General features: G+C 40.1%; 1 protein-coding gene across 4 annotated transcripts in view; it reads right to left on the bottom strand.

Moving 5' to 3' along the window:
• PIK3CG (phosphatidylinositol-4,5-bisphosphate 3-kinase catalytic subunit gamma) overlaps positions 1-25,263 on the bottom strand; it is a 43,965-nt gene extending 18,702 nt beyond the window's left edge. Inside the window, exons 1-10 of one of the 4 annotated variants that reach the window (XM_050785225.1) lie at positions 25,161-25,263; positions 20,966-22,972; positions 17,927-17,992; positions 17,591-17,816; positions 15,693-15,796; positions 10,882-11,028; positions 8,041-8,131; positions 7,081-7,211; positions 5,988-6,099; positions 3,981-4,138 (exon numbers count right to left, since the gene is read on the bottom strand). In XM_050785225.1, the coding sequence (XP_050641182.1) occupies positions 3,981-4,138; positions 5,988-6,099; positions 7,081-7,211; positions 8,041-8,131; positions 10,882-11,028; positions 15,693-15,796; positions 17,591-17,816; positions 17,927-17,992; positions 20,966-22,960 (3,030 nt within the window). In that variant the 5' untranslated portion in view covers positions 22,961-22,972; positions 25,161-25,263. The other 3 variants (XM_050785224.1, XM_050785227.1, XM_050785226.1) reach the window with 3 other exon arrangements.
• Between the last annotated feature and the right edge of the window lie 307 nt (positions 25,264-25,570).

The following is a 25,570-nucleotide window of genomic DNA, read 5'->3' on the forward strand; positions in this document are numbered from 1 at the left end:
TATTCTATAACTGTTCAGTGAAATTTAAAATAATGTGGTCTAGAATAAATTACCAATGAGTAGAAGCATTGTTTTCTTTTTTATTCCTCCCATAAGGGAGATTTTTCTATGGAGAATTTATCGAAATCGTCATCATTGAAATGTTTTGTTTAGCACCTGTGTGTAGGATGCTGCTCCAAAGGCCAACAGATACTCCTGGGATCAAATGCTGGGCCTTGGTTTTGTGTTTCTCTATCTAATTATAGCTTGTTCCTGAACTCTCCCCTATTCTAGAAGTAACTGTGGCTATGGTCCTAGGCTAAAGTAGCTCCCTTGGGAAGCAGAGAGGTGGGATGCAGTAGAGCTTCTTTCAGCTCCTGTTACTTCCATGCTCAGGCCACCAGTTAGGTATGTTTTTCTTTTTCTTTGTGGACCAGGCTCACTTCACCCTTAACAAAAAAGTGGGTCAATTTTTCTCCATTGTTCCTAACACGTTATTCAAATATGCAGCATGTATTAGTTAACCTTATCAATTCAAAATAAGCAATCCACTGGAAATGAGGACGCCTTTATTTCAAAATGCAAATGTATACAACATTTCCCAGCTTCCCTAAAAATGGCAGCCTTTATTATACAAGATTCTAAGACACTATTTGGAGAGTTTAGAGATGTGGTCCCTGATCTTGAAGAACTTCAATTCTAAAATAAAAGATAAAACCAAGAAACAGAAAATCTTTTCAGAAGGCTTAGCAGTATGTAGAAGAAAAAAAAATTACCACGAGGTCAGAGTCAAATGATGAAAAAATCTGCTGCCCATCGTTGTCATGCTGTAAACTTTGGAAATTCTGCATATATGTAATTTAAAGCTGTGGTATTCAGGTTTTTTCCTGTTGTGAAGTATGAGGGAACATAGGGAAAGAGTGAGCAGAGAGGGGGTGGGGAAGGGGGAAGCAGAGCAGGTTGAGTTAGAACTCCATTTACTCTTCAAGCAGAGCATGCTACTTTGTTTTATATATTACCTGAGATCTCATTTCAAAAATGGTTTCTCAAAAGTTTTCAAAGTTTGAAGACACACCGTGATGACTACAACAATGGTGGCTGGCGTTTACTGATTCTCTCCTGTGATCTAGGTACTGGGCTAAGCATTCTGAATATTTCATTTAAGTAATCCCAAAAAAACCACAGCAAGTAGGTCTTATTATTCCCACTTTACAGATGAAAGGCTGATGTTATGAAAGGATGAATAATCATCATAGATGTGCTTATTAAGTAGCAGGTCCAGCATTCAAACTCAAGTTTCTCCACTATAAAGCCCATCCTTTTAACCACCATGTTAAGCCGTATGTGTGCTTAAGGCTCAACGTGTACAGATTCACAGGCGTTTAACGTGTATGCTTAACATGTATGTTTAACAGTACTCCAAAACGCGGATACCACACAAGTACAACAAATGTACAAAAGTGTGTTTTTAGTGGGGCACACTGCCTAAACGTTGCTTTAGTAAAAAAGGTATGTGACTTGAGAAACAAGCTTTGGTCACTAAGGATGGAGAAATACTCCAGACTGAGAGGACAGACTGCACAAAGGCTCACTGCAAAGGTTTGTTGCTTTGGGTAGAAGATGCTGATGGGGGAAGCCAGCTCTCCTTGGCCTCCCCATACTGCAAATCTTTTTGTGAAAGAATATTTTGAAACTTAAAAACAGTAACAACCAAAGAAAGAGAAGATATGACAGGGTGACATGGGCACCAGGGGGTCTATGGGAATGTTGTTAGCAACAGGACAAATGTGCAGTCGTTCTAGGAAAAATTACTGGCTAAGGCCAGGCGCGGTAGGAAAAAGGTCAGGAGATCGAGACCATCCTGGCTAACACGGTGCCGGGCGAGGTGGTGGAAACTCCCAGCTACTTGGGAGGCTGAGGCAGGAGAATGGCGTGAACCCGGGAGGCGGAGCTTGCAGTGATACTGCACTCCAGTCTGGGCGACACAGGGAGACTCTGTCTCAAAAAACAAAAAAAAAAAAATTACTGGCTAAAAGGAAGAGAACATATATACAAAAAGAAGGAGAGCCGGCTGGGCACGGTGGCTCACGCCTATAATCCCAGCACTTTGAGAGGCCAAGGCGGGCGGATCACAAGGTTAAGAGATTGAGATCCATCCTGGCCAATATGATGAAACCCCGTCTCTAGTAAAAATACAAAAATTAGCCGGGCATGGTGGTGCACACCTGTAGTCCCAGCTACTCGGGAGGCTGAGGCAGGAGAATTACTTGAACCTGGGAGGTAGAGGCTGCAGTGAACTGAGATTGCACCACTGCACTACAGCCTGGGTGACAGGCAGGACTCCGTCTAAAAAAAAAAAAAAAAAAAAAGGAGAGCCTGTCAATGAGGCCAGATTCCTTGTGCATGTCTGATTCTTTAAGTTGCAGTTTATTGCTGGTCTGTTTGTCCGAAGCTAGTTGGATGAACCCCGCTGAGAGGAGAGAAGAAATGAGTGTTTTCCCCACTTTAAATGGTGAAATTCTTCCAGGGTTTTTTTTTGGAACCATTTCTCTGTTCCAGGAAGTTGTCAAAACATGTGATTTTTAACTTTAAAGAAAAACAGGACTGAAATGTGTCAAGTCCCTGGAAATAGTCTGAAACTCAATTGAGTTTATGCAGAAAAACACACACTAAAAATCACAAGACCATCTGGCCACAGAGATCTCAGTTTCTCTGACAACACCACTGGAACTGTGGGAGGGTAAGTCTTGTAATCACCATATTGAAAATCAGTCAGGAGAACAAACAAGAACAGACAGGTTTCAAAACAATATATCCTAGTTCCTGTTCTACTGAACTTTAAGGGTCGTGTCATCTCCCAAGGGTAACCCTGGACTCAAGAAGAGACTCAGGGAAAAGAGAGCAAGTCTGAGATGTGAAATGCAAAGCACATCATGTTTCAGATGCACTAAGGGAGGTGGCTATTTAAAGGGCACCCAAGGCAAATGTACATACAAAGTAATTATTCTTTGTCTTTGTTTTGTGTTTGTATTGCTATAACGTAAGTATATTACAGTAGTAGTTACAACTCTTATGAATTATGTTCATTAACGGTATTAATTTTGCCAGTGTTTAATTCTCTTGGGTATTTGAAGTATTTGATAGTCAAAACTGGATACAGACCGGGAAGGAACGGAAAGCAGGTAGAATGTACACCAAGCTTGTCCAACCCAAATGCAGCCCAGGATGGCTTTTAATGTGGCCCAACACAAATCTGTAAACTTTCTTAAAACATTGTGAGGCTTTTTCTGTAATTTTTTTTAGTTCATCAGCTATCTAGTGTATTTTATGTGTGGCCCAAGACAATTCTTCCAATGTGGCCCAGGGAAGCCAAAAGATTGGACTCCCCTGATCTACATACTCCCAGGGAGATGGACAGACTTATGCAGGAGCTTGTTTACAGGTGAGCAGGAAAAGCTAGAAGTCTTAGCAGAACCTGTAGTCAAACCAACAGATTTCAAATGAAATACTGGGTACTCTGCCTTAAAAAAATGAGATAAGCGCAGGTGGCGCATCAAGAATTCACCTGTAGCAAAAACCAAGAGAAGCTCACAACGTTTTGTGAGTTCTGGAAAATACGTGTAAAATTTGAGTCTTCTAGCTAAGGTCTTTAATAGACAAATATCTAGTGGCTAACATGCTCAGCAGACACCCTTCCAGAAAGTCCTCTTTAGTGCCAGCGTCATCTTGATGTTCCACATTTTTCCATCTCACTGCTTATGAAATATTTCTACTTCTGTTTGGTTTTAGGTGGGAGGATTACTGAGAAGTGTCATTTTGCACTTGGGGAAGGAATGAATGGAAGTGACAGGGAAGAGGTAGGGTTGGCCATGCCAGAAAAGGGTAGGGGTGAAGGCTGGACTGGCCTCCAAGCTGAGTGAGAGGTGAGGGCTGCGGCGTGCTGCAGGTACCATCTGCTTGGGTGCTATTCTCAGCAGGCAATGAAGAAGGAGGTGACTTACCTGAAATTTCTGGAAGTGTAGGCTTGTCTTCTTTCCAGAAGTTCCCATGACGAACAGGAAGTCAGGGGTTAGCACAAATGGCACTCTCTCTTTATTAATGCCCAGGAAACTTTTGTAATTCCCAAGAATGTGCCCGAAGTCAATATGAAATAGGTTTCCTTAAGAGAAGAAAGTATCTGACATCATTACAGTGGCACAGCACTTTGTTCCTTAAAATATTTCTTTGAGTTGCCTAAAAATGAGCTATCTTGTGATGAAAGTATTTTTTACAATGTTTGTCAGCTTGTGATATTTTTCGTCTTAGCAGGTGTGTGAAAGTCGTAGCTACAAAACATTCTTTGAACCAAGTATGTTTTTGATATCCTTCTGGTGTTCTTTAGATGACAGCCAGATGCCACTATAAAATTCTCATCTCAAAATTATTCTCAGAAACATAAATCAAACTCTCTGGCCAGTATGTCATCATTATCCCTAAGACTCTCTTATGCTCTTTATGTAACTCAGGATAGACTGATGTTTCACTCTGCTTGGGGGCAGGAATATTCACCTTTTCCTTTTGAGTAGCCATCTATGGCCATACCATCCTGAATGTATCTAAGCGTGTCCGATCTCGGAAACTTGGGCAGCATGATAGAAGCAAATCATTTTGAGTCTCCTTTGGGTCAATTTCTACCTCTACTACTATCACCACCACAATCATCATCATCTTATTTGTTTAGTCCTTTATCATTTCTATTGCCATAAATACATTATCTCTTTTAATTCTCATAGGAAGTAAGCAATCTATCCCCATCTGATGCTTTTTCCAGACTCTACTCTTAAAATGGCTCAAATTCATAGAGAAAAATCTCATGCTTTGGTGGCCACTACTGACTGTTGTCAGAGTGGACAGTGAACCACTAAAGTGGAGTGGGTTAGGGAGATTTAAGGATATCTATGAGTTCTTTCTGTTGCTTCTCTGCAACATCTGTCACTGGTGATCACTCCCACCTTCGCCAGCTTCTGGGATATGACCCTCTCCTAGTTTCCCAGCTGTCGCTCTAACTTTGCCTTCTTAAGACTCATTTCCTGCCTCTACCTCTTTCACTCACACCTCAGTCCTCAAGTGAGGTGGTCTCTTTAGAGCAGGGGTCCCCAGCCCCTGGGCCATGGACCGGTCCATGCCTGTTAGGAACTGGGCCACACAGCAGGAGGTGAGCGATGGGCAAGTGAGCAACTTCATCTGTATTTACAGCTGCTCCCCAACACTTGAATTAGTGCCTGAGCTCCACCTCCTGTCAGATGAGTGGTGGCATTAGATTCTCACAGGAATGCAAACCCTATTGTGAGCTGTGCATGAGAGAGATCTAGATTGCGTGCCCCTTATGAGAATCTAATGCCTGATGATCTCAGGTGGAGCTGAGGTGGTGATGGTAGCACTGGGGAGTGACTGTAAATACAGATTAACATTAGCAGAGAGGTTTCACTGCACAGAGACCATAATAAATCAATTCCTTGCAGACTCATATCAAAACCCTCTCAGTGAGTGGCAAGTGACAATTGAGCTGCATCTGGTGGCAGGCTTTACAGTGGCAAGCAAGTTGAAAAAAAAAGTGCGCAATGATCCCGAAACCATCCTTGTTCCCCCACCCCTGTCTGTGGAAAAGTTGTCTTCCAAGAAACCGGTCCCTGGTGCCAAAGAGGTTGGGGGCCACCGCTCTAGAGTAACCGAAGCACCAATGTCTCTACACAATGACTTCTAAATATGTGATTCAGTCTTAAACTCCATTTAAAGACTACTCTGTTTGAAAGGAGGGGAACATGGGGAGTTAGTGTTTAATGGGTACAGAGTTTCAGCTGGGGAAGATGGAAAAATTCTGGGGATGAATGGTGATGATGGTTGTACAACAAGGTGAACATATGTAATGCCACTGAACTGAACACTTAACAGTTAAATTACAGTTAAAATAGTAAATGTTATATATATTTTACCACAATAAAAGTTTATTCTGCACTAAATAAACTCACCTGTCTCTGTGATCATAATATTGTCATTGTGTCTGTCGCCTATTCCAAGAACAAAGGTTGCCACACAGTAGCCTGCACAGGAATAAACAAATCTCTCCACTGCTGCCTGAAACTAATTAAAATGCATTTGAATATTAGTTGTCTTCTAACTATAAAAAGCAACATGAATCTACAAATGACTTCTAAAAAGAGACTATTCTGGAAACCATTTTCAGAGAGCAAGTTAGTTGTGCCAGATTTCATTAGCATTATATCTATGAATTGCCATCTTTCTCATTGCCCTGCTTATAATTTAGGTGAAGATTCAGTGAAGCACAATGGCATGAGGAAGAAACAAGAGTCAAAGGGCAACAGTAATTTAATCAAAGGGTTCACTTCCTCTCCATGCATCACTTGCCAACAACTATACAGAACCCATGGTAATTTCTCCTTCATTTGTGAACAGGTTTTGCTCGTGACCACTAAGAGTATGCTTGGGTTCACAGATCTACATGTATAACAGATTAATAAGTGCTACTCATTATATTTCCTCCCCAAAAGACTGCTAACCATGCAAATGAGAAGTGCTAATCCTGTGCAGCAGAACTTTAAACGACAGCCAAACAGCCTAACCACACAGCTTGTGAAGGATGGAGCATATGCACTTCCAAGGAATGGTGGAACTGACATTTTCAGCATCCATGATTTACCATTTAGATTAGAGTTCAGCAGAAAATTATAAATTACTTTGTTGTGTATGTTGTATTTCCCAGGTACATAAGAATTTATACATGGTAACTAAATATTTTGGCTGAACAACAAAAATAGCCATAAAAAGTGCTAACAGATTATTTCACAGAACCAAATTTTAAGCAAAGCATGCCTGATAATCAAAAGAGAAGCAAATGCTCATGGAGTCTTGAACTGAGTGCCTCTGTTTCACACAGATGTGCTGTCACCATGGGAGAGTACTTCATTATTTCACAAGTAAAAAATTTCACTGATATGTCAGAAGGCAAGACACTGACAGATTCTTTGAAAACGTGAAGCCACTATTGCTATATAAATGACAACTTGTAAGGAGCCGTTAGACTGGGAAAAAGCATGAGCTCACCTTTTCTTCAGTAGGAGATTTTTCTTTGAGCCAGTGATTCAGGACTTCATCTTTAAATGCTCCCGTGTTGCCCACGGTGCTTTGCTGAATTTTGGCAATTGTTGTGGCGTCTTTCACAATCTCGATCATTCCTATAGAAGGATGCACAGAGTCTGATGGAGACTGGGGGCCAGTGCCTGGCCCAGAGGACGAAAAGCTAGGTCTTTGTTGAGTGAAGGGCAGGTTTTTTGTTTTTTTTTTTTTTTTTTTTTTTTTTGACCAGAGAGCTATTTTCCAGGTCTATGCTATTGGTTTTCTTATGAGGAATAGAAAGGAAAGAAGGAGGACATGGAAGTTGTGTGGGATATGCTTTCAATATCCCAGAATGACAAGAGGAAAAGGCTGGTTTTGAATAGTAATAAATAAAAGCATTTATATGCTGAGCATATTCTTCCTCAGATGGCAATCTGTGCCTTTTCCTTTTTTAAATTACAGGGTTCAATGTAAATGATTTTGTAGAGTTCTCAGATCAGAAACTTGAATAAACATATGTTTCATTGAAACTAATGGTGAATGTCTATAAAAATACCTGATAGTAGAGTGTGTAATAGCTTTGATAATGTGAATTCTGGAATACTAAAATAAGTGACAGATCTTTCCATCTATTTTTAAATGTTATTTGTGAGAGAAAAGTTTAATATGTAATGAAATGAGTTAAAGTTTAGAGGTGGAGAAGGAAAGAGGAGGGAACAAGTTCTTACTAAAATCATTTCCATGTATAGTCACAAGGATTTGAATCATGCATTCATGTATTTTCAATATATCCACATTAAGTTGATAGTCACATTCACCAGCATGGAAATATTTTCTTCCTTTTCATTAAGATTATGATTTTTCAGTTATTAAATGTCTATACTGAAGGAATTATAATCCTTTCAAATGAGCTGAGTGGTCTATTCATCTCCTGAGGTAACTACATACCTATTTTGTCACCAGTTGAAATGCAACCATATGGCAGGAGGCACAGATCCAAAGATTCAGTCTCCCAAATGGACTCCATGATTCGTAGAATCTGGGCATCAAAAGACAAAAATGTTTATATTATATATATATATAAACTTAATATATTTTTCTCCTCCCTTGAAAATAGCAATCATATCTTGTAACACAAAATATAAAAGTAAATGTAAAACATGTAAGTAACAACTGTATGTTTATTGGTCAATCTGGCACACTAAAGTTTCTCTTCTTTGTGAGCTTGTTAATTTTGGTTTCCGAAATGTACCTTGGGGAAGAGGATAAATACATTTCTTGTTTTGTTTTGATTTTGAAGACGGAATCTTGCTCTGTTGTCCAGGCTGGAGTGCAGTGGTGTGATTTTGGCTCACTGCAACCTCCACCTCCCAGGTTCAAGTGATTCTCCTGCCTCAGCCTCCTGAGTAGCTGGGATTACAGGGACACACCATGATGCCCGGCTAATTTTTTTTTGTATTTGTAGTAGAGATGGGGTTTCACCATGTTGGCCAAGCTGGTCTCAAACTCCTGACCTCAAGTGATCCGCCCACCTCAGCCTCCCAAAGTGCTGGGACTACAGGCGTGAGCCACCGTGCTCGGCCAATAAATTTCTTTTGGAGTAGGTTTTAGCTGTGGTTCATCACCTCTCTGCTCAAAATGTTCTGCTCTACTTGTGTCTATTTTACCACAAAACTCTAACATTTTTACATATATTTATCACTCTAAGGCAACAACCAAAGAGCAGTAACTACAATGATGATAATGATAGCGAATATATACTGAATGCTGCTTTATGTGATCCTTGCATTGCCCTATAATGTGGATAAGATTATTATTCCCATTCTACAGGAGAAGGAACAAAGCCTTAAAGAACTTAAATAACTTGCCCTTAGCTGCCAAATTATGCGCCCCAACAAATACACCAAGTAGGCTGGGCATGATGGCTCACACTTAGAATCCCAGCAATTGTGGCGATTATCTGGCTCATGCCTAGAATCCCAGCAATTTTGGCCATTGTCATGCTGTCTTTCACAATCTTGACCATTCCTATAGAAGGATGAAGGGTCTAATGGAGATTGGGGGCTGATGCCTGGCCCAGAGAAGGAAAGGCTATGTTTTTGTTGAGTGAAGGGCCGAGAAGTTTTTTTTTTGACCAGAGAGCTATTTTCTAGGTCCACACTGTTGGTTTTCTTATGAGGAAGAGAAAGAAAAGGAGAAGAACGTGAAAGTTGTGTGGGAGGCTGAGGTGGGAAGATTCATTGAGCCCAGGAGTTTGAGGCCAGCATGGGCAACATGGCAAGACCCCATCTCTACAAAAAATAAAATTTGCCAGGTATGGTGGAGAACACCTATAGTCCTAGCTACTTCAGAGGCTAAGGCAGGAGGATTGCTTGAGCCTAGGAGTTTGAGGCTATAGTGGGCCGTGATCATGCCACTGTACTCCAACCTGGGCAATAAAGCAAGACCTTACCTTAAAAAATTAAAAAAACAAAACCATGAACTAACTAAAGGACAAAGGCAAACTTTCCCTTAAAATGAGAAGACCAACAGAGTAATTTTTGTGTTTTTAAAATGTCCATCTTCAAAGAATTCGAAATATTCTACAGATTTATTTGAAATTTAATAAACTTGCAGAAAGTTTGAAGGATTTCTCTTTTTCTTTACTAAAATACCTCCTGGGCAATACATAGACCATTCTTGAAATGAAAGCAAAGCAAAGCAAAGGCAAAGCAAAGGTATTCCTGTTTCTATATTAGAAATAAGCAGGCTGGGCACGGTGGCTCACACCTGTAATCCCTGCACTTTGGGAGGCCGAGGTGGGTGGATCACGAGGTCAGGATATTGAGACCATCCTGGCTAACATGGTGAAACTCCGTCTGTATTAAAAATACAAAAATTAGCCAGGCATAATGGCGGGCGCCTGTAGTCCCAGCTACTCCGGAGGCTGAGGCAGGAGAATGGCGTGAACCCGGGAGGCGGAGCTTGCAGTGAGCCGAAATGGCGCCACTGCACTCCAGCCTGGGCGATAAAGCAAGACGCCGTCTCAAAAAAAAAAAAAAAAAAAAAAAAAAAGTAAAAACAGAAACTTAGAACTGGAAACATGACCAGTTTTAAATAGGCTACCTTGAAATCAATGTGATTTGTCTACTTTAAATAAATCATATTAAGTATTAGAAATTATTACCCCTACAATACTGACCAACTGGAATCTGGAGAACATTACAGACTTGTGAAGCTAAAGTTTATCTAGAAATGTTAGAAAATATGAAAATAATTAGCACTGATACCTTGACCATTCACCTTCTGCCCTAATAGTACTTCACTCTCGTCACTTACCTGCAGGATTTCTGTGGTGACCTACTTGCTCATCTTCTCTCTCCTTCCCATCAAATCATTGCTTGATTTGTTTATGAGTATCAGAGGAGAGGTATCTAAGAGTGCCTAGAGATGTGCAGACATATCTATGGGCAGGAATGAAGTGAGTGCTGGGGATAAACATGGCTATTTTCTATGTTATCAAGCTTAGAATGGGGTGTATAAAAAAGACATTAGGTGAGGGAGGTATATCTGGCTACTTGGGAGTGCCAGATATGCATCTTGGACAGAACTATAATGCTCATTAGCTTGCATATCTAATAGTCTGCAGCCATATTCCCCAAGTGAAAACTCTCTATTATGTAATATTTGATCACAATTCATCATATGAAAGAAGAGTGTGGGAACAGAGCCAGTAGGAGAAGGCATGTTTTTGATGTAATACAGAATTGTGTTTCCAGATAACTGAAAACAATCTTAAAATTAGCATACCTGTAAAATAAGCATGTCTTGGCGCAGATCATCACCATGTTTAAATATAATTCCAATTGTTTCATTTGATAGGGCTGTAGGATCGGCACATTTAAACTCAAGCCACAGTGGTTTTTTCTTGGAGGCCATTACTTTACATTTTTCAATCTGTAAGGAAGCAGTCACATGTTTACCACACACAATGAATAATGAACACACATGGTGGAGACACAAATTCTCTTGCAAAACATCACTATAGAAAATGATTTTCAATATTTGGGTAAAAATACAGAAGTTGTTTTCACCAAATCTGGAAACTCCATGTGAGAGTGAATTCACAACTCTTAAACCAGTGCCTCTCAAACTGTGCTCCAAAGAACTGCAAGAGTCTTTGGAGGTGCCTAAGAGGTATGGCAGATCTCACGCTCCCCATGCACACAGAGCTCTGGCACTCCTACATCCTCTTTAATGGACAGCAACCTGGCTATTACATTTGTCCTCTAAGATTTATTTTGTAAAAAGAATTCTAATGCTTCCACAATGTCAAAAAAACTATTATTGCAGAATCAGATGCAATAGGCTACATCTAAGAAGATGAAATTTAACAGAAATAAATGGAAAATCTGGCATTTAGGTACAACATGCCCTCCCCCTAAACCTCATACATCTAAATAAATTCAAGGTAGGGGAAATGTGGCTTGGCAGTCACTCACTTAAACATAAAAAAAGTAGGTGTTTCAGGCAAAGGTGAGTTCACCACAGATCAAAATTGTTATGTAGTCGTTTAAAGAAGCAAACACAGGCTGGGCGCCGTGACTCACGCCTGTAATCCTAGCACTCTGGGAGGACGAGGCGGGTGGATCACGAGGTCAGGAGATCAAGACCATCCTAGCTAACACGGTGAAATCCCGTCTCTACTAAAAATACAAAAACAAAATTAGCCGGGCATGGTGGTGGGCACCTGTAGTCCCAGCTATTCGGGAGGCTGAGGTGGGAGAATGGCACTGAACCTGGGAGGTGGGGCTTGCAGTGAGTGGAGATCACGCCACTACACTCTAGCCTGGGCAACAGAGTGAGACTCCATCTCCAAAAAAAAAAAAAAAAAAAAAAAAAAAAAAGAGAAGCACACACAATTTGAAGCTGTATTAATATGTCATAATTCCTTCTAATCTCTAAATAATGGACAGTGGATAGTGTGTGCTTCTGCTATAAGGCCAGTTTGCTGGTAATTGTATATAAAATTAAACATTCAGGGGAAGAACTTCCTCATCTTTTCACGTGGCTTCACTGCTACGGGAGTTGCCATCCTGCCATAAACAACTAGAAAACTATGAAAAATATATAAAACTCTTTCCAGACATTGAACAAGCAGTGGAGGTCCCTGACCCCCGAGAAAAGGAAGACAAATGAAGTGAGCCCTGTAACTGCCCCAGATTACTGCCTGGGGGCTGTTTCTAGGCTACAGCACAGAGGAAAGAAATCCAGACTGAGCCCAGAGTCCAGCAGTCTAAATTACTGTAACTGAAGTCTCGGAGAGGAGAAAAAAGAGGCAACAGAAAAAACTGGTTGAAAAATTTCCAAATTTGATAAGACTATAAACTCACAAATTCAAGGAGCTCCATAAACTCCAGTAGGCTAAACACAAAGGAAACTCATACCAGGGTACATCATAATCAAATTGCTGAAAACCAGAAATAAAAGAGAATCTTAAAAACAGCCTGGGGGAAAAAAAAGACATATTATGCAGACAGAATCAAAGATAAGACTCATCATCAGAAAATATGCAAGCCAGAAAAAAATGCTACTGCAAGAAAAAAACCAGTTAATCTAGAATTCCATATTCAGGGAAAATATTTTTCAAAAATGAAAGCAGAATAAAAAGTGTTTCAGATAAACAAAAGCTGAAAGAATTTATTGTCAGCAAACTTGCAGTAAAAAAGATGTTAGAAGCTCAAGGAAATCTGGACCTATATAAGGCAATAAAGAGTAACAAAAATGGTAAATATGTAGGTAAATAGTTAAAAATTATTTCATCTATTAAATCTGTGAAGTCTATTTTTTAACTGTTTAGAGCAAAAATAGTAACGTATTGTGCCATTTATAACATATGTAGAAGTTAAAATCATAATAAAATAATGCAAAGGATGTGCGGGTTAATGGAAGTATACTGTTGCCTGTATAAGCACACGTATATGAAGTGCTTTGTTATTTAAACAGAATCAAGAGTGTGTGGTATTGATGCAAGGACAGACATTTAGATCAGTGGAAGAAGAACAGAGAATCTAGGTGTAGACCCACACATATATGGTCAGTCGATACTTGACAAAGGTGCCAAGGTAATTCTCCAGGAAAAACAAAACAAAACAAAACAGTCTTTTCAACACATGGTGCTGAAAAATCTGGATATTCATGTTAAAAAGTGAACTCTGACCTTCACCTCACACTGTACACAAAAATTAACTCAAATTGGATTGCAGACTTCAATGTAAGAATTAAAACCATAACCCTTCTAAGAAAAAATATCTGCCACATTGAGTTAAACCAGAATTTCTTAACCTTGGCACTGTTGCCATTTTGGGGTGGATAGTGTTTTTTCTGGGGGACTATCCTGTACGTTGCAGGGTATTCAGCAGCATCCCTGGCCTCTACCCACTAGATGCCAGTAGCATTCTCCCAGTTATAACTAACCATCAAGAATGTCTTCAGACATTGCCAAATGTGGCCTTGGCAGACAAAGGGATTACCCCAAGCTGAGGCACTGGATTAGATAGTTTTCTTTTTCATTTTTTTTGAAACAGGGTCTCACTCTGTAGCCCAGGTTGGAATGTAGTGGCACAAACACAGCTCACTGCAGTATCAAACTCCTGAGCTCAAGTGATCCTTCCACCACAGCCTTCCAAGTAGCGGGGACTATGGCACATGCCACCATGCCCGGCTATTTTTTAAATTTTTTATAGAGATGGAGTCTTGCCATGTTGCCCAGTCTGGTCTCGTACTCCTTGCCTCAAGGGATCCTCCCGCCTTGGCCTCCCAAAATGCTGGAATTACAGGTGTGAGACACTGTGCTAGGCCTACACAGATTTCTTAGATAAGACACTGAAAGCACAAACCATTTAAGAAAAAGTTGCAAATTTGACTTAATCAAAATTTAAAGCTTCTGTTCTTTGAAAGACACTTCTAAGAAAATAAAAAGGCAAGTCACAGACTAACAGAAAATATCTGTAAAATGTATATCTGATACAGAATTTGTATCCAGTTTATATAAGTAACTCTCATAAATAAAAATAAGAGCCAGGCGCAGTGGCTCACTCCTGTAATCCCAGCACTTTGGGAGGCCGAGGTGGGTGGATCACAAGGTCAGGAGATTGAGACTATCCTGGCTAACACAGTGAAACCCCATCTTTACTAAAAATACAAAAAAAAAAAAAAAAAAAAAAAAAATTAGCTGGGCATGATGTTGGGCGCCTGTAGTCCCAGCTACTCGGGAGGCTGAGGCAGGAGAATGGCATGAACCTGGGAGATGGAGCTTGCAGTGAGCTGAGATCATGCCACTGCACTCCAACCTGGGCAACAGAGTGAGACTCTGTCTCAAAAAAAAAAAAAAAAAAAAAAAAAAAAAGGGCAACCCAACTAAAAAAACTGGTGAAATATTTGAATGGAAAATTTTCAGAAGGTACTCTAATGGAAAATGAGCACATAGAAAGACACTCAACCTCATTATGGAAATGCAAATAAAAAAATAGTGAGATATCACTTCATACTCATTTGAATGACTAAGATTAAAAAGACTGATAATAACAAGTGCTTGCTAGGATGTGGAACAACTAGAACTCATTGTATACATTGCTGGAATTTAAATGGTACAACCACTTTGGAAAAATGGGTATCTTGTAAAATTGCACACACACACCATCTGACCCAACTACCCCACTGTTAAACATTTATTCAAAAAATGAATGGAAAATAAACTGTGGTATATCCATACAAGGGACTACTACTCACTCATAAAAAGAAACAAATAACTGATACATACAATAACATGAATGAATCTTAAAAGCATTATGGAAAGTAAAATAATTCAGATATAAAACTATGTACTATATGATTCCTCTTAATAAAAGTCTAGAAAAGGCATTTTATGATAGAAAGTAGATCTGCTGCATTTGCAGAGAGAATGGGAGGAGAAAAAGGATTAACTGCAATGGAACATGACAGAACTTTTTCTCTAACATGTCTATGGAAATGTTCTAGATCTTGATTGTGGTGGTGGTTATATAATTGTATACATTTCTCAAAACTCACTGAATTCTATGTTTTTTTTTTTTGAGATGGAGTCTTGCTCTGTCACCCAGGCTAGAGTGCAGTGGTGCGATCTCGGCTCACTGCAACCTCTGCCTCCTGGGCCCCAGTTCAAGTAATTCTCCTGCCTCAGCCTCCCGAGTAGCTGGGATTACAAGAATGCGCCACCATGCCCAGCTTACTTTGTTTTGTATTTTTTTAGTAGAGACAGGGTTTCACCATGTTGGCCATCATGGTCTTGAACTCCTGACCTTGAACTGTGCCTGTTCCCTGAATTCTACATTTTAAATGGACAATTTTTATTGTATACAAAGAGTATCTCAAGCTGATTTAAAAAATATGGAAGGGAAATTATCTGGTGTTGAGGCTTTCATAACCAGTGATTAGACAAGGGCTTATGAGAAACCCATCCAGAGACTCTCCAGCTTCCCTGTCTATGCATAAACATTAGGTTTTAAGTACTGGGCCCCAGCAAGCATGTTAGACATCTTCAAGACATAAAGACCACGTGGAGACATCCAAGTGATACCTACTGCCAGCGCTCCTGCTTTCAGTCCAGGATCATATGGAACTCTAAAGCTTTTGGGGAGTTGAGAATTCTGCAGGTTTTCAAGCTTTTGTTTAAGTTGTGAAATAACTGTAATTGTCAAAAGTACACAAGAGTTATGTGAGTTCAAGAAATCATCAATATTATCTATTACATTTCCTGAGAACACACTTATTCATAGCATTCTATATATTTGTTCTGGTGTAGAGCAGAAGAAAACCGGGTGGGCCCTGCCTTTGAGGAACTAACCATATGACGTGGTAAGATACATTGGGCTTACTGTGAGCAACATAACCATGTGCACATACTACAACAGGGGACAGAAATATGTGAATATATGTGGGATAACACATACATACCAACACAATCCAAGTAGAGAAGGATGCTCTGAGGGTAATGCTAAGGAATTAATACTGTGGTTTTCTTTCCAGCATGTTAAACTTTAAACTACCATCTGATTTGAGGAACAGACATTTGAGGAAAATAATAAATGGAATTTGGTTAGGGTTCTGTAATTTCTTTTCAGAAGAGGAAGTTAGGTTCTGTAGAGAAGTAGAGAAGATGGATGTGACAGCCTCAAAATTCTAAAGGCAAAATATGTGAATTAAAAATTACTGGATAACTGACAGAATGAGGGTCAGTACAAATGTTTTCCTTTCTTAAGATACAAATGAAATATTATTATTACCATTATCATTTTTAGGAGGAAGCATTGTAAGAATCAAAGGGAGAAAGACATTTTAAATTTTCAGGAGTTTAAAATACTGGTTGAGTACATGAAGTCTCTATGTAATAAGCCACAGTGCTAGGTCTAGGTATGTAAAAATGAAAACGAGATATTCTCTAGATTCAAGGTTCATACAGTTTACCAGACCAGGAAGATATGTTAAAGACTTTAATTTAATGTAGTATCAATCAAAATCTACAGAATTACAGAGAAGGAGTGATTAATTTTCCTAGGGCAGAAGCAGGTTTTCTTAGGGTAGGGATAAGATATTGGAAACAGCTTGAGAGAGAAGGTGGGGTGTGTGTGTGTGTGTGTGTGTGTGTGTGTGTGTGTGTGTGTGTTTATTACCTTTACACACACACACACAAACAGACACAGATACAGAGTCATCTCTTGGTCTCTGTAAGGATTGGTTCCAGGATCTCCTGCAGATATCATAATCCATGAATGCTCAAGTCCCTGATATAAAATGGTGTAGTATTTGCATATAACCTATGCACTTCCTCCCATATACTGTAAATCATCTCTAGATACCTATAATATCTGATAAAATGTAAATGCTAAGTAAATAGTTGTTATACTGTACTGTTTAGGGAATAATGACAATAATAAAAGTCTGTACGTGTTCGATGCAGATGCAATTTTTTTCCAAATGTTTTCTATCCGTGCTTGGTTGAATTTACAGATGTTGGGCCACAGATAGGGAAGAATGAATGTATCTCTATATATTACTCTGAGGTATATAGACGAAGAAATGCCAAAAAATTAAAATAGCCTCTCAAAAATTCATCATTTTATAAGACTGAAAACTTGAAAACTATATGTGCATATTCAGAGATGTGAAGAAAAAGGTAAAGATTTGGAAATATCTAATCTTTGTGTATGCAACTGTTCTTAAAAAATACATCTTACATCTGTATAATGCTAGTTAATTTTTCAGAGTTAAGAATATGTAAATATATAGTTAAAAATTATGAACTTGTAAAAGGAGAACTTTAAATTTGTTTACTCCATGCAGACAGAAGACTCAAAAATGTGTTCTTGGTGCCTTCAGGAGGATGCAACTTGGATTCCAGGAAGAAAAAGAATTATAGGAACAATGGCATTTGGAGACGAAGGCATTTGGAAAGAGAACCAAGAAAATATAGCCGCCATACCTTGGGAACTGACATCATACTTTTCAGCAGAGAGCGATTTAATATCAAGGGTGACTTTTTGTAACATCTCGATTACTTGGACTTGTTGGGTAAAGTCGTGCAGCATGGCTGTGCCACAGCCCCTCAAATAGGCTTCCAGAATCACGGCGAACCTCTGCTGATAGTGTCTGGACTGGACTATCTCACTTCTCAAGAACCAAAACAAAAAGTGACCAATTCTTTTGTTCTGAGGGCAGGTACAAGAAAGTTGAAATTATTATGACTAATGCTTTAGGTCTACCAGTCAATTCTTGGCAACTTAAAATGTCATGCTATTATCAAAATGGAAGTACTTACTCTTAAACCACGCTTCAGCAGAAATCTGGCAAGGGCGCTATCATGGTATGGTTCAAATTTCACAGCCTAAAGGAAGAACACATTGGCATTTGTAGGACTATACTCTACATTGTTGAATCAGGGAAAAGGAAATGGAGAACTGGTGCTCTGTTTTAGTGGGACTTCATGGCTAGAAAGATGAAAATCTTAATAGTAACTTAAGTTTAATTCTGTCTTTTAGAGGACACTTAGGACCAGACTGAACCACTTGACTTAAGATCATAGAGCAACCGATGACATAACTGGGATTAGAGGCTGAAACTCTTGACTCACGGTCATGTGCTATTGATAAATTCAAAGGTGAAGAGGTGAGGGAATTTGCTCTAATTAGGTCTTACTGGTTTTGTTGGAGGGGTAGAGGGGAAAGATGGAGACACTGTAACAAATCTATAAAGTGGAAGGTAAGAGCGGATGTGAGAAAGAAAATGGACAGTGGACATATAGTATAATACACATAAGGAGAAAAATATTTGTTAGATGAAAAGATCCTAAAAGCCCTATAGCCTCTCTTTTTGGCATCTTACTGGCAAGTCACTGAACTGTCTCACAGGTTCTTAACTACAAGTAAACAGTGGGTCTAGATCAATCCACATAGAGCAATCACTACCCCCTGCCACACTGTGGTGTGTACAGAGCTTTCTGTCCAAAAGTCCCTGATTTTATGTTTTCTTAGGTATAATTTGATCTTCATTTTTAGTGTTTAGTAATTTTCATATCACTTGGCTGATGTTAGAGACTATTGACTTAGTACAGCTCTATTACTGAAGAGGAAGAACTGATAAAATGTAAAAAACACAATTAAATTTTGTGAGTGCATGGGTATTTGTTTCATTGTTCTCTGTGCTTTTCTGTAAGTTTGAAATAGTTCGTAACTTTAAAAGCAGCAACACTAACATTGTTCAGATTATTATAAAAGCATATACAAAGTTAGAGGATAGATATCATATGTAAACATGAAGAGAGACTTAATATTAAATATCTCCGAGTATGCACTTTATGAATAGAAATGGTGTATCCTTTTTTCCTAAGGAACGGAAGAAATTCCCATTCTAGTTTATATTTTAGGAACTGGAGGCTCCTTGGAAGGATTTACAATTCTTCCTCTGGTTTTCCAGTTTGGACATGATCAGTAGTGACTTCATCATGTTTCAATTATACAAGTTTTTACAAAAATGCTTTTCAAAGTTATGGTCAAATAGGTGCCACTGTAGCTGCATCAAAGGCCTTAATTCTGAGAATGTGGTCTTTTAGCCACCAGTACTCATTTTCGCAATGTTTTAAGTTTCTAACCCAGATGTGAGTCTTTCTGACCTTCTTCAGGTTTCACTTCTGTAAAGACAGTGCAGATCTCAACTAGGAGACCATTTTGATGAGGAATGAGTCATTTAGCCATAGCTGAAAATGTCTCAAGTAGTTTTACAAATGACTACTCTTCTTCAGATTTAAGACCACAAATTCAATGTTAATATTATGTATTGACCTCTTCCATTTAACACATTTCTAAAAAGAAGATTATTCATTTTCCAGCTCTTTAAAGTTCACTTGTGAACATGACAATGAAAAATAATTCATGTTAGCCTTAGGATTTGCAACAGAGCTCATTCAAGTTTGTTTCATGTTGTTTTTCTTATGGAGAGCTAGAAAACTGAAGACTAATTATTCTAAAATTCTTTAGTGTTATACAAATATCTGATGTAGTGAAAAAACTACTGAATATATTTAACGGATGAAAACAAACCCAAATGTAATGTTTCAAGTATCTGACTAACAGGAAGGTGAAGATTGAGAGTTAAAGTTGAGGCTATCCAAAATGCTTATCAGAAAACTCCAGAACTTCCTATAAATACAGATAGTGATTAGACAGTTTAGTGTGTAATATTTAGCCTGGCTACTCCTAAAGATCTCAGGTCAAACATCACTTACTCAGAACTGTCCCTGGGTCCCTTAATCAAAATTAAGTGTACCTTGGACCCCTGGACTGTTTTCTCATAATACGGTATAGTTTTCCCGAAAGTATTTGTCACAATTTGGTATTAAACATCTGTTTGTGTGTCTACTCATTTAATGCCAGTCTTCTCAGTACATGTTGTTGAATTAATGAATGAATAGGTCTGTGCTCTAAAATAGCACTTCTATTCAAATTCCTTTACTTCCTTTCCCTTGTCAAGCAGTACAATATAAGTTGAGAACTGCTAAAGTGAGCAGGGGAACTGTTCCCCTTTCTTTCTTTAACTTCTTAGCTAAACCTTAGAAAAATCACTTGTCCTCTCAGGATCCCAAGGAACATCATGAGAAACGGAGTAGAAATACATACAGTCCTGTACCTATCTGCAGAGAGGAGCTTTCAAGATTCTACCCAGATATGAGATATTATTCTGTGAACTGTAATAGACTTAGACAGAGAGTAAGACCTTTTATCTCTAGTCCCAGAATCCTGACACCAGACTGACAAAGGATATGGTGGTGGATTTGTGAAGGGTTTCGGGTAGTGAAAAGAGCAGGATTTGGAGGCAGACCTCCTGGGTTTGAATTCTGGTCTGCCTCTTTCAAAGTATGTGATCTTGGGCACATTACTTAGCCTCTTTGTACCTCAGTTTCCTCATGTAAAAAGTGCAAATGTTAATTTGACCTCCATCATAGTTATTGAAAGAGTTAAATGAGATAATACACTGAAAGCATGTCAGTCACTTGGAGCCTTGGCACATTAAGTGGAATCTATTATTAAAATAATAAATGAGAACAAAGTATTCCCACAGGGCCAATTCTCCTAAAAACGTGAAGTACTAATGTCTGCAAAACGCTTGTCGGCAAACCCTCCAAGACAGTAAAAATGTACATGCAACAGTTTACTACTTTTTGAGGTGGCTTCATCAGATCTACTTTGGCCGATGATGAAGCTCTGAACAAAGGGCATTTGATGACAACTGAATGGGGTGCCTGTGCATATGCAAATAAACTCCTTTTGAGAAGGCTTCCATTGATAACACCAACATCCCCTACCTGTACCAACTGTAGAAGGTAATGCAGAACATCATCGTCCTCCAAGCTCTCCAGTTTCTGAACTGCAATGGCTCTTACATTTTCATCTGAGAAGTTGCAGTCCAGGAGCTGCATTGTCAACCCAACATCCAAAGCACTTTGATCCCAGACTTCCCTTCTGGCCAACAATTGGTATGTTTTGGCCACAATTTCTTGCTGTCCCCATTTCACTGAACTAAATAGCTTAGGATATGCTTTTGGGTGCTTAAGGCTTTCATATCTAAAGTGCCAGAGCAATTCTTTGTCCTCTGCTGTGAGAGGGTTAAGTGGATCAGTAGCTATGATCGCCTCCAATTGCTTGCGAAGCTGGTTGGGCATTTCTGCTCGAACCCGGTCCCCTTCCGGGTCAGGGGTGGGCTGATGCTTAGGCAGGGCTATCGGGTGGCAGTAATTGTCCAGAAGAATGGAGATGGACATTGAGTTCTCCTTGTCTGGGTTAGTTGCAGACGTGAGTTTGTCAGCACTGAAGCTTCCTTGGTCTTCTCCCTTCCCGGATATCTGCCACATGTGGAGAACGTATTCTCCACGGCGCAGAAGGAACCGGTGGTCTATCAGCAGCAGGTTCACATAATAGAGAAGCTGAACTTTGCCCTTGGACTCAGAACTGGGGGACTCTGCAGAGGCCTTGCTGGACACTGCTGGAGCTTTACCACAGTAGATCTGGAGGTTCAGTAGAGCTCCTTTGGGCAAGTCTTTGATTTTGATACTGAACTCAAGCCACACATTCCAGAGCACCTCCTCTGTGAAGGGTTTGGGGCTGGTTCTCCTTTGGCAAAGGACTTGCTGCCCATGCTGGATGTTTGCCTCTACAAAAACTGTGAGGTCGGTGTTCCGGGGCAGGACGGGGATATCAATGCCTCTGATCTTGACCCTGAACTTGCGGTCGCAGTCCCACAGGGACACGGTGAACACACTCTCGTGGTCCTTGCCGTGGATGGTCAGCTGCTCATGGTAGCCAGTGACTCCTGTGCAGTCATCCACCAGTGGCCACTCTTCCTTCCTTACCTCGTCTAGGGCCGGGTCTGGAGGCGTGTCCAGTACCAGGTGAATTTCTTCTCCGTTCTTGAGGCAGTGCCTCACCCACTGGAAGTTTTTGATGGGCGTTTCGCCCACCAGGTACTCATCCCGGCCACAGACGCGCAGCACAAAATCCTGTTCGCTTTGGCTTTCAGGAATATCCATCAGAGATTTCTTCTTGGCCATCTTGGTGAAGAAGCTCTGCAGGATGGTTCCAGGGGTGTCGTCGGGCGAGACCTTAATGGTCTGGCTGGTGGTGCTGCGGTGAATGACGATGAAGATGCAGTTGTTGGCAATCTTCTTCCACAGGTACTCCGGGAGGGGCTTGGACGTCACCCAGGGGTGCATGGCGTAGAGCCTCGGGTCGCGACTGGCCACCTCCGCCATGCGCGGCGTCACCAGGCCGCGGCGCGTGAACTCCAGCTCGTCGTCGTGCACGTTGCTGACGTCGGTGACATCATAGCCAATCAGCGCGGTGAGCTGCCGCTGGAAGGCCTGCGACTCCTCAGAGGGCGGGCGCCGCTGCACCAGGTGGATCTGGCCCGGGCTCCGGTGAGTGGCCTTCCAGTAGCGCAGGCAGTCCAGAGTCTGCACCACCTGGTACTTGTCGTAGATCTCATACCACTGCCCCTTCTTCTGGTAGAGCAGGAGGAAGTGGTCCGGCCCCAGTCGGTGGTAGAAGTCCGACGCCATGCTGGTCTCCAGCGCTCGCAGCCACACCTGGGCCTTCATCTGCTCCACGTTGCCGTGGCCCGCCACGTGCAGCAGCGCCGTTTCGGGGCTCTTGCATTTGCGCTGGCTGGTGGGCAGCACGAACTCGATGGGGATGAGCTCCATGGAGGACAGGCTGGCCGCAGCACTGCGCGGCTTCATCCTCCGGCGCCTGCGGCAGTTGTCCTCTCTCAGCACCACGGGCTGTTCATAGTTCTCCAGCTCCATGCCCTACGCGACCTGGGAGCAGAGGGAGACAGGGATTTGTCACAAGAAAGGCACTTTCCCTTTATATTTTCTGGTGAGATGAGGAAAGAGGAGGTGTAGGCGGCGTACATGTGTGCAGGCACCCAGAGGGACCAAGTATTTTAAACTGGAAGCACTACAGCCCTTCAGAGCATGGGCTTTGGAGTCGGGCCCATGAGGCCTGGTCCAGCCACTTACTTTCTGGGTGATTTGGGCTGTTTAATCTCTGATCCTGTTTCTCATCTCTCAGACAGGTTAGTAATGAATGTCCCAGAGGGAGAGTTAAATAATACTTGTTCAATATAGGTGACGGGTATATGGGGGCTTATTGGTCGTTCTACTTCTGTATACTTTGAAAATTTTAAAGAGGTGGGTAAAACACTCAGCCAACACAGTGCATGACACATTATAATGGCTGAGAATGGAAATTGTTCTTAAACATACTGAAACATAGATGACTAAAATAGTACAGTTAAGGATCAAGTCCTAGTTTACAAGGTGCAACATGAGATGCCAAAAAACCTCACTTTGAAAACAGGCCTTTAACTTACTTCCTCTTTGTTCAGTCTCACACTTCTTGGAACCCAGACACCTCACCCAACCTTGCTTCACGTTGTCTGTTTTCAAACTGCCTGGACCCACGATCTACTCCCTAATAAATTTCCTGTCACTTGGTTTCATCTTTTTTTCTTTCTAATTAGGAAAGCAAGTCATTTCATTCGTAAAGCTAAAACATGTCGGAATTAGTAAAGTTACAGTCAAAACCATTTGCAGATACGTAAAATTTTGAATCACTGAATTTGTCAGCATTGTGGCTGTCATTGCTATATTAGGTCAGTATCTTAGAAGAGTCACCCAAGCCTGTACTCTCCCAATAGGAACATGTAGGTAATTTTAACATTGTTTAATTAATTAATTTAAATTAATTTGATCTGTCTCTGCTTAATAGTGGAAGAGCCACAGGATGGAAGGCAGGATTTCTGGATTCCAGTGACCTTCTGTTTAGACCCCCAATCATTTAACTTCTTTTTTGCTCTAATATTTTCATTTTTATGATACAAGTTCACAAATTTATTCTCATTAACTTACTCTTTCCACAGAATTCAATAAGTACCTACCCTTCACAAAGCACTTAAGTATAAATAGAACATACTGCAATATGAAATCCTTCAAGTAATAACTGAAATTTGAAATGTATTAACACTGAAAGATTAATAGGTATTTGCTTTTAATATTTAGTATCACTACATTGTAATACATTATATTCTAAACAAGAATCAATCACTGAAAGAAAAAAAGTTTCAGAAAATATCATTTACTCTCTTAAATAACTAATGTTAGACTCAAAACTACATTATTTCTTTAAGAAATAGTGGAGCATTTGATGTGTACCAAAAAGGAGAGCTTGATAAAAAGATAAGAAAGACACATTTCATTTGATCCAAACTTATGTTCAAATCTTGGCTTAACTTTAAAGCCAATATTCCCTCTCTTAAAATATGAAGTTATACTTAGTAAGTGAAACCAACTGTCCCAAAGAACTGTCTCTTGTGGCTTAAAACATTCATTTTGGTCTTTTGCTACATTATAGAATAACTAACAAGAGAACTGTAAGATACATTGATGTTGACACTAACTTGAAATAAAACATGTCCAAATTTAGGCAGCATATAAATACACAGCAATAACTTCTGCCTCAGTGATACCGAACGATCTTATAAGATGCAGAGGAAAACAGGATAATACTCACTGGTTTCCTTCATGGCTGAGGCTATGACACTTTCCCCTTTTATGAGAAGATGTTGGAAACACAGTAAGTACAGTAATCTTGAAGTATGCACTTGTAGGAATATGAAGCCTGGCCACCGTGCCCTCCCTTTTCCTCCCAAAACAAAAACAAAAATCTGATGCACCTGCAAAACTTTTGCCGGAACCTTGTGAATATCCACAATACAGGTTGGACTAGACAATGAAACACAGACATTCAGTGGTAGTATCATCTCGAGAACCGACAACAGTTCCAGATAAAAATAATCTAGCCGAGGAGGAAGTGCCACTATTCCGAGTCAGACCCAACAAAGAGCAAAAAATAGAAGGAAGCAATACCTGATAAAGCAGCGGAGGTGATGATGCTGAAGGATCATTTGTTTAATTTTTAAAAACAAAACAAATTCAGACCTACCCAGTGTGCCTCTAAATTCTTCCGCTTTTCTGGGGCTCCCTTCATATCCAGATGCAGAGGAAGTGTTGCAGTTACCAGGAAGGAAGTTTTAACCAAGTTGATTATACGTGTGATTGCTCATTTTAAAAGTGTCAGAAATGCATTTCCTGTTTTAGCATAGAGAGAGAGGGTAAGAGTATGAGACTAAGCAATGTTTACCATGGTTTTTCTTTCTTTTTTTTTTCTCTTTGAACTAATTTTTCAAAAATTGTGATACTGAGACAAAATGACATAAATCCAAACCAAAATTACCCATTATGAGACATAAACGTATGAAATATCTTTGTAGCTAGTTCTAAGTAAAAGAAAAGGTTTAAGAGCCACAGTATTAAGTGTCCTATTAAGAAGACTTTTACCAGTCAAATTAAACT

Source organism: Macaca thibetana, chromosome 3 (genome assembly GCF_024542745.1).
Source record: "Macaca thibetana thibetana isolate TM-01 chromosome 3, ASM2454274v1, whole genome shotgun sequence".
Taxonomy (NCBI): Eukaryota; Metazoa; Chordata; class Mammalia; order Primates; family Cercopithecidae; genus Macaca; species Macaca thibetana.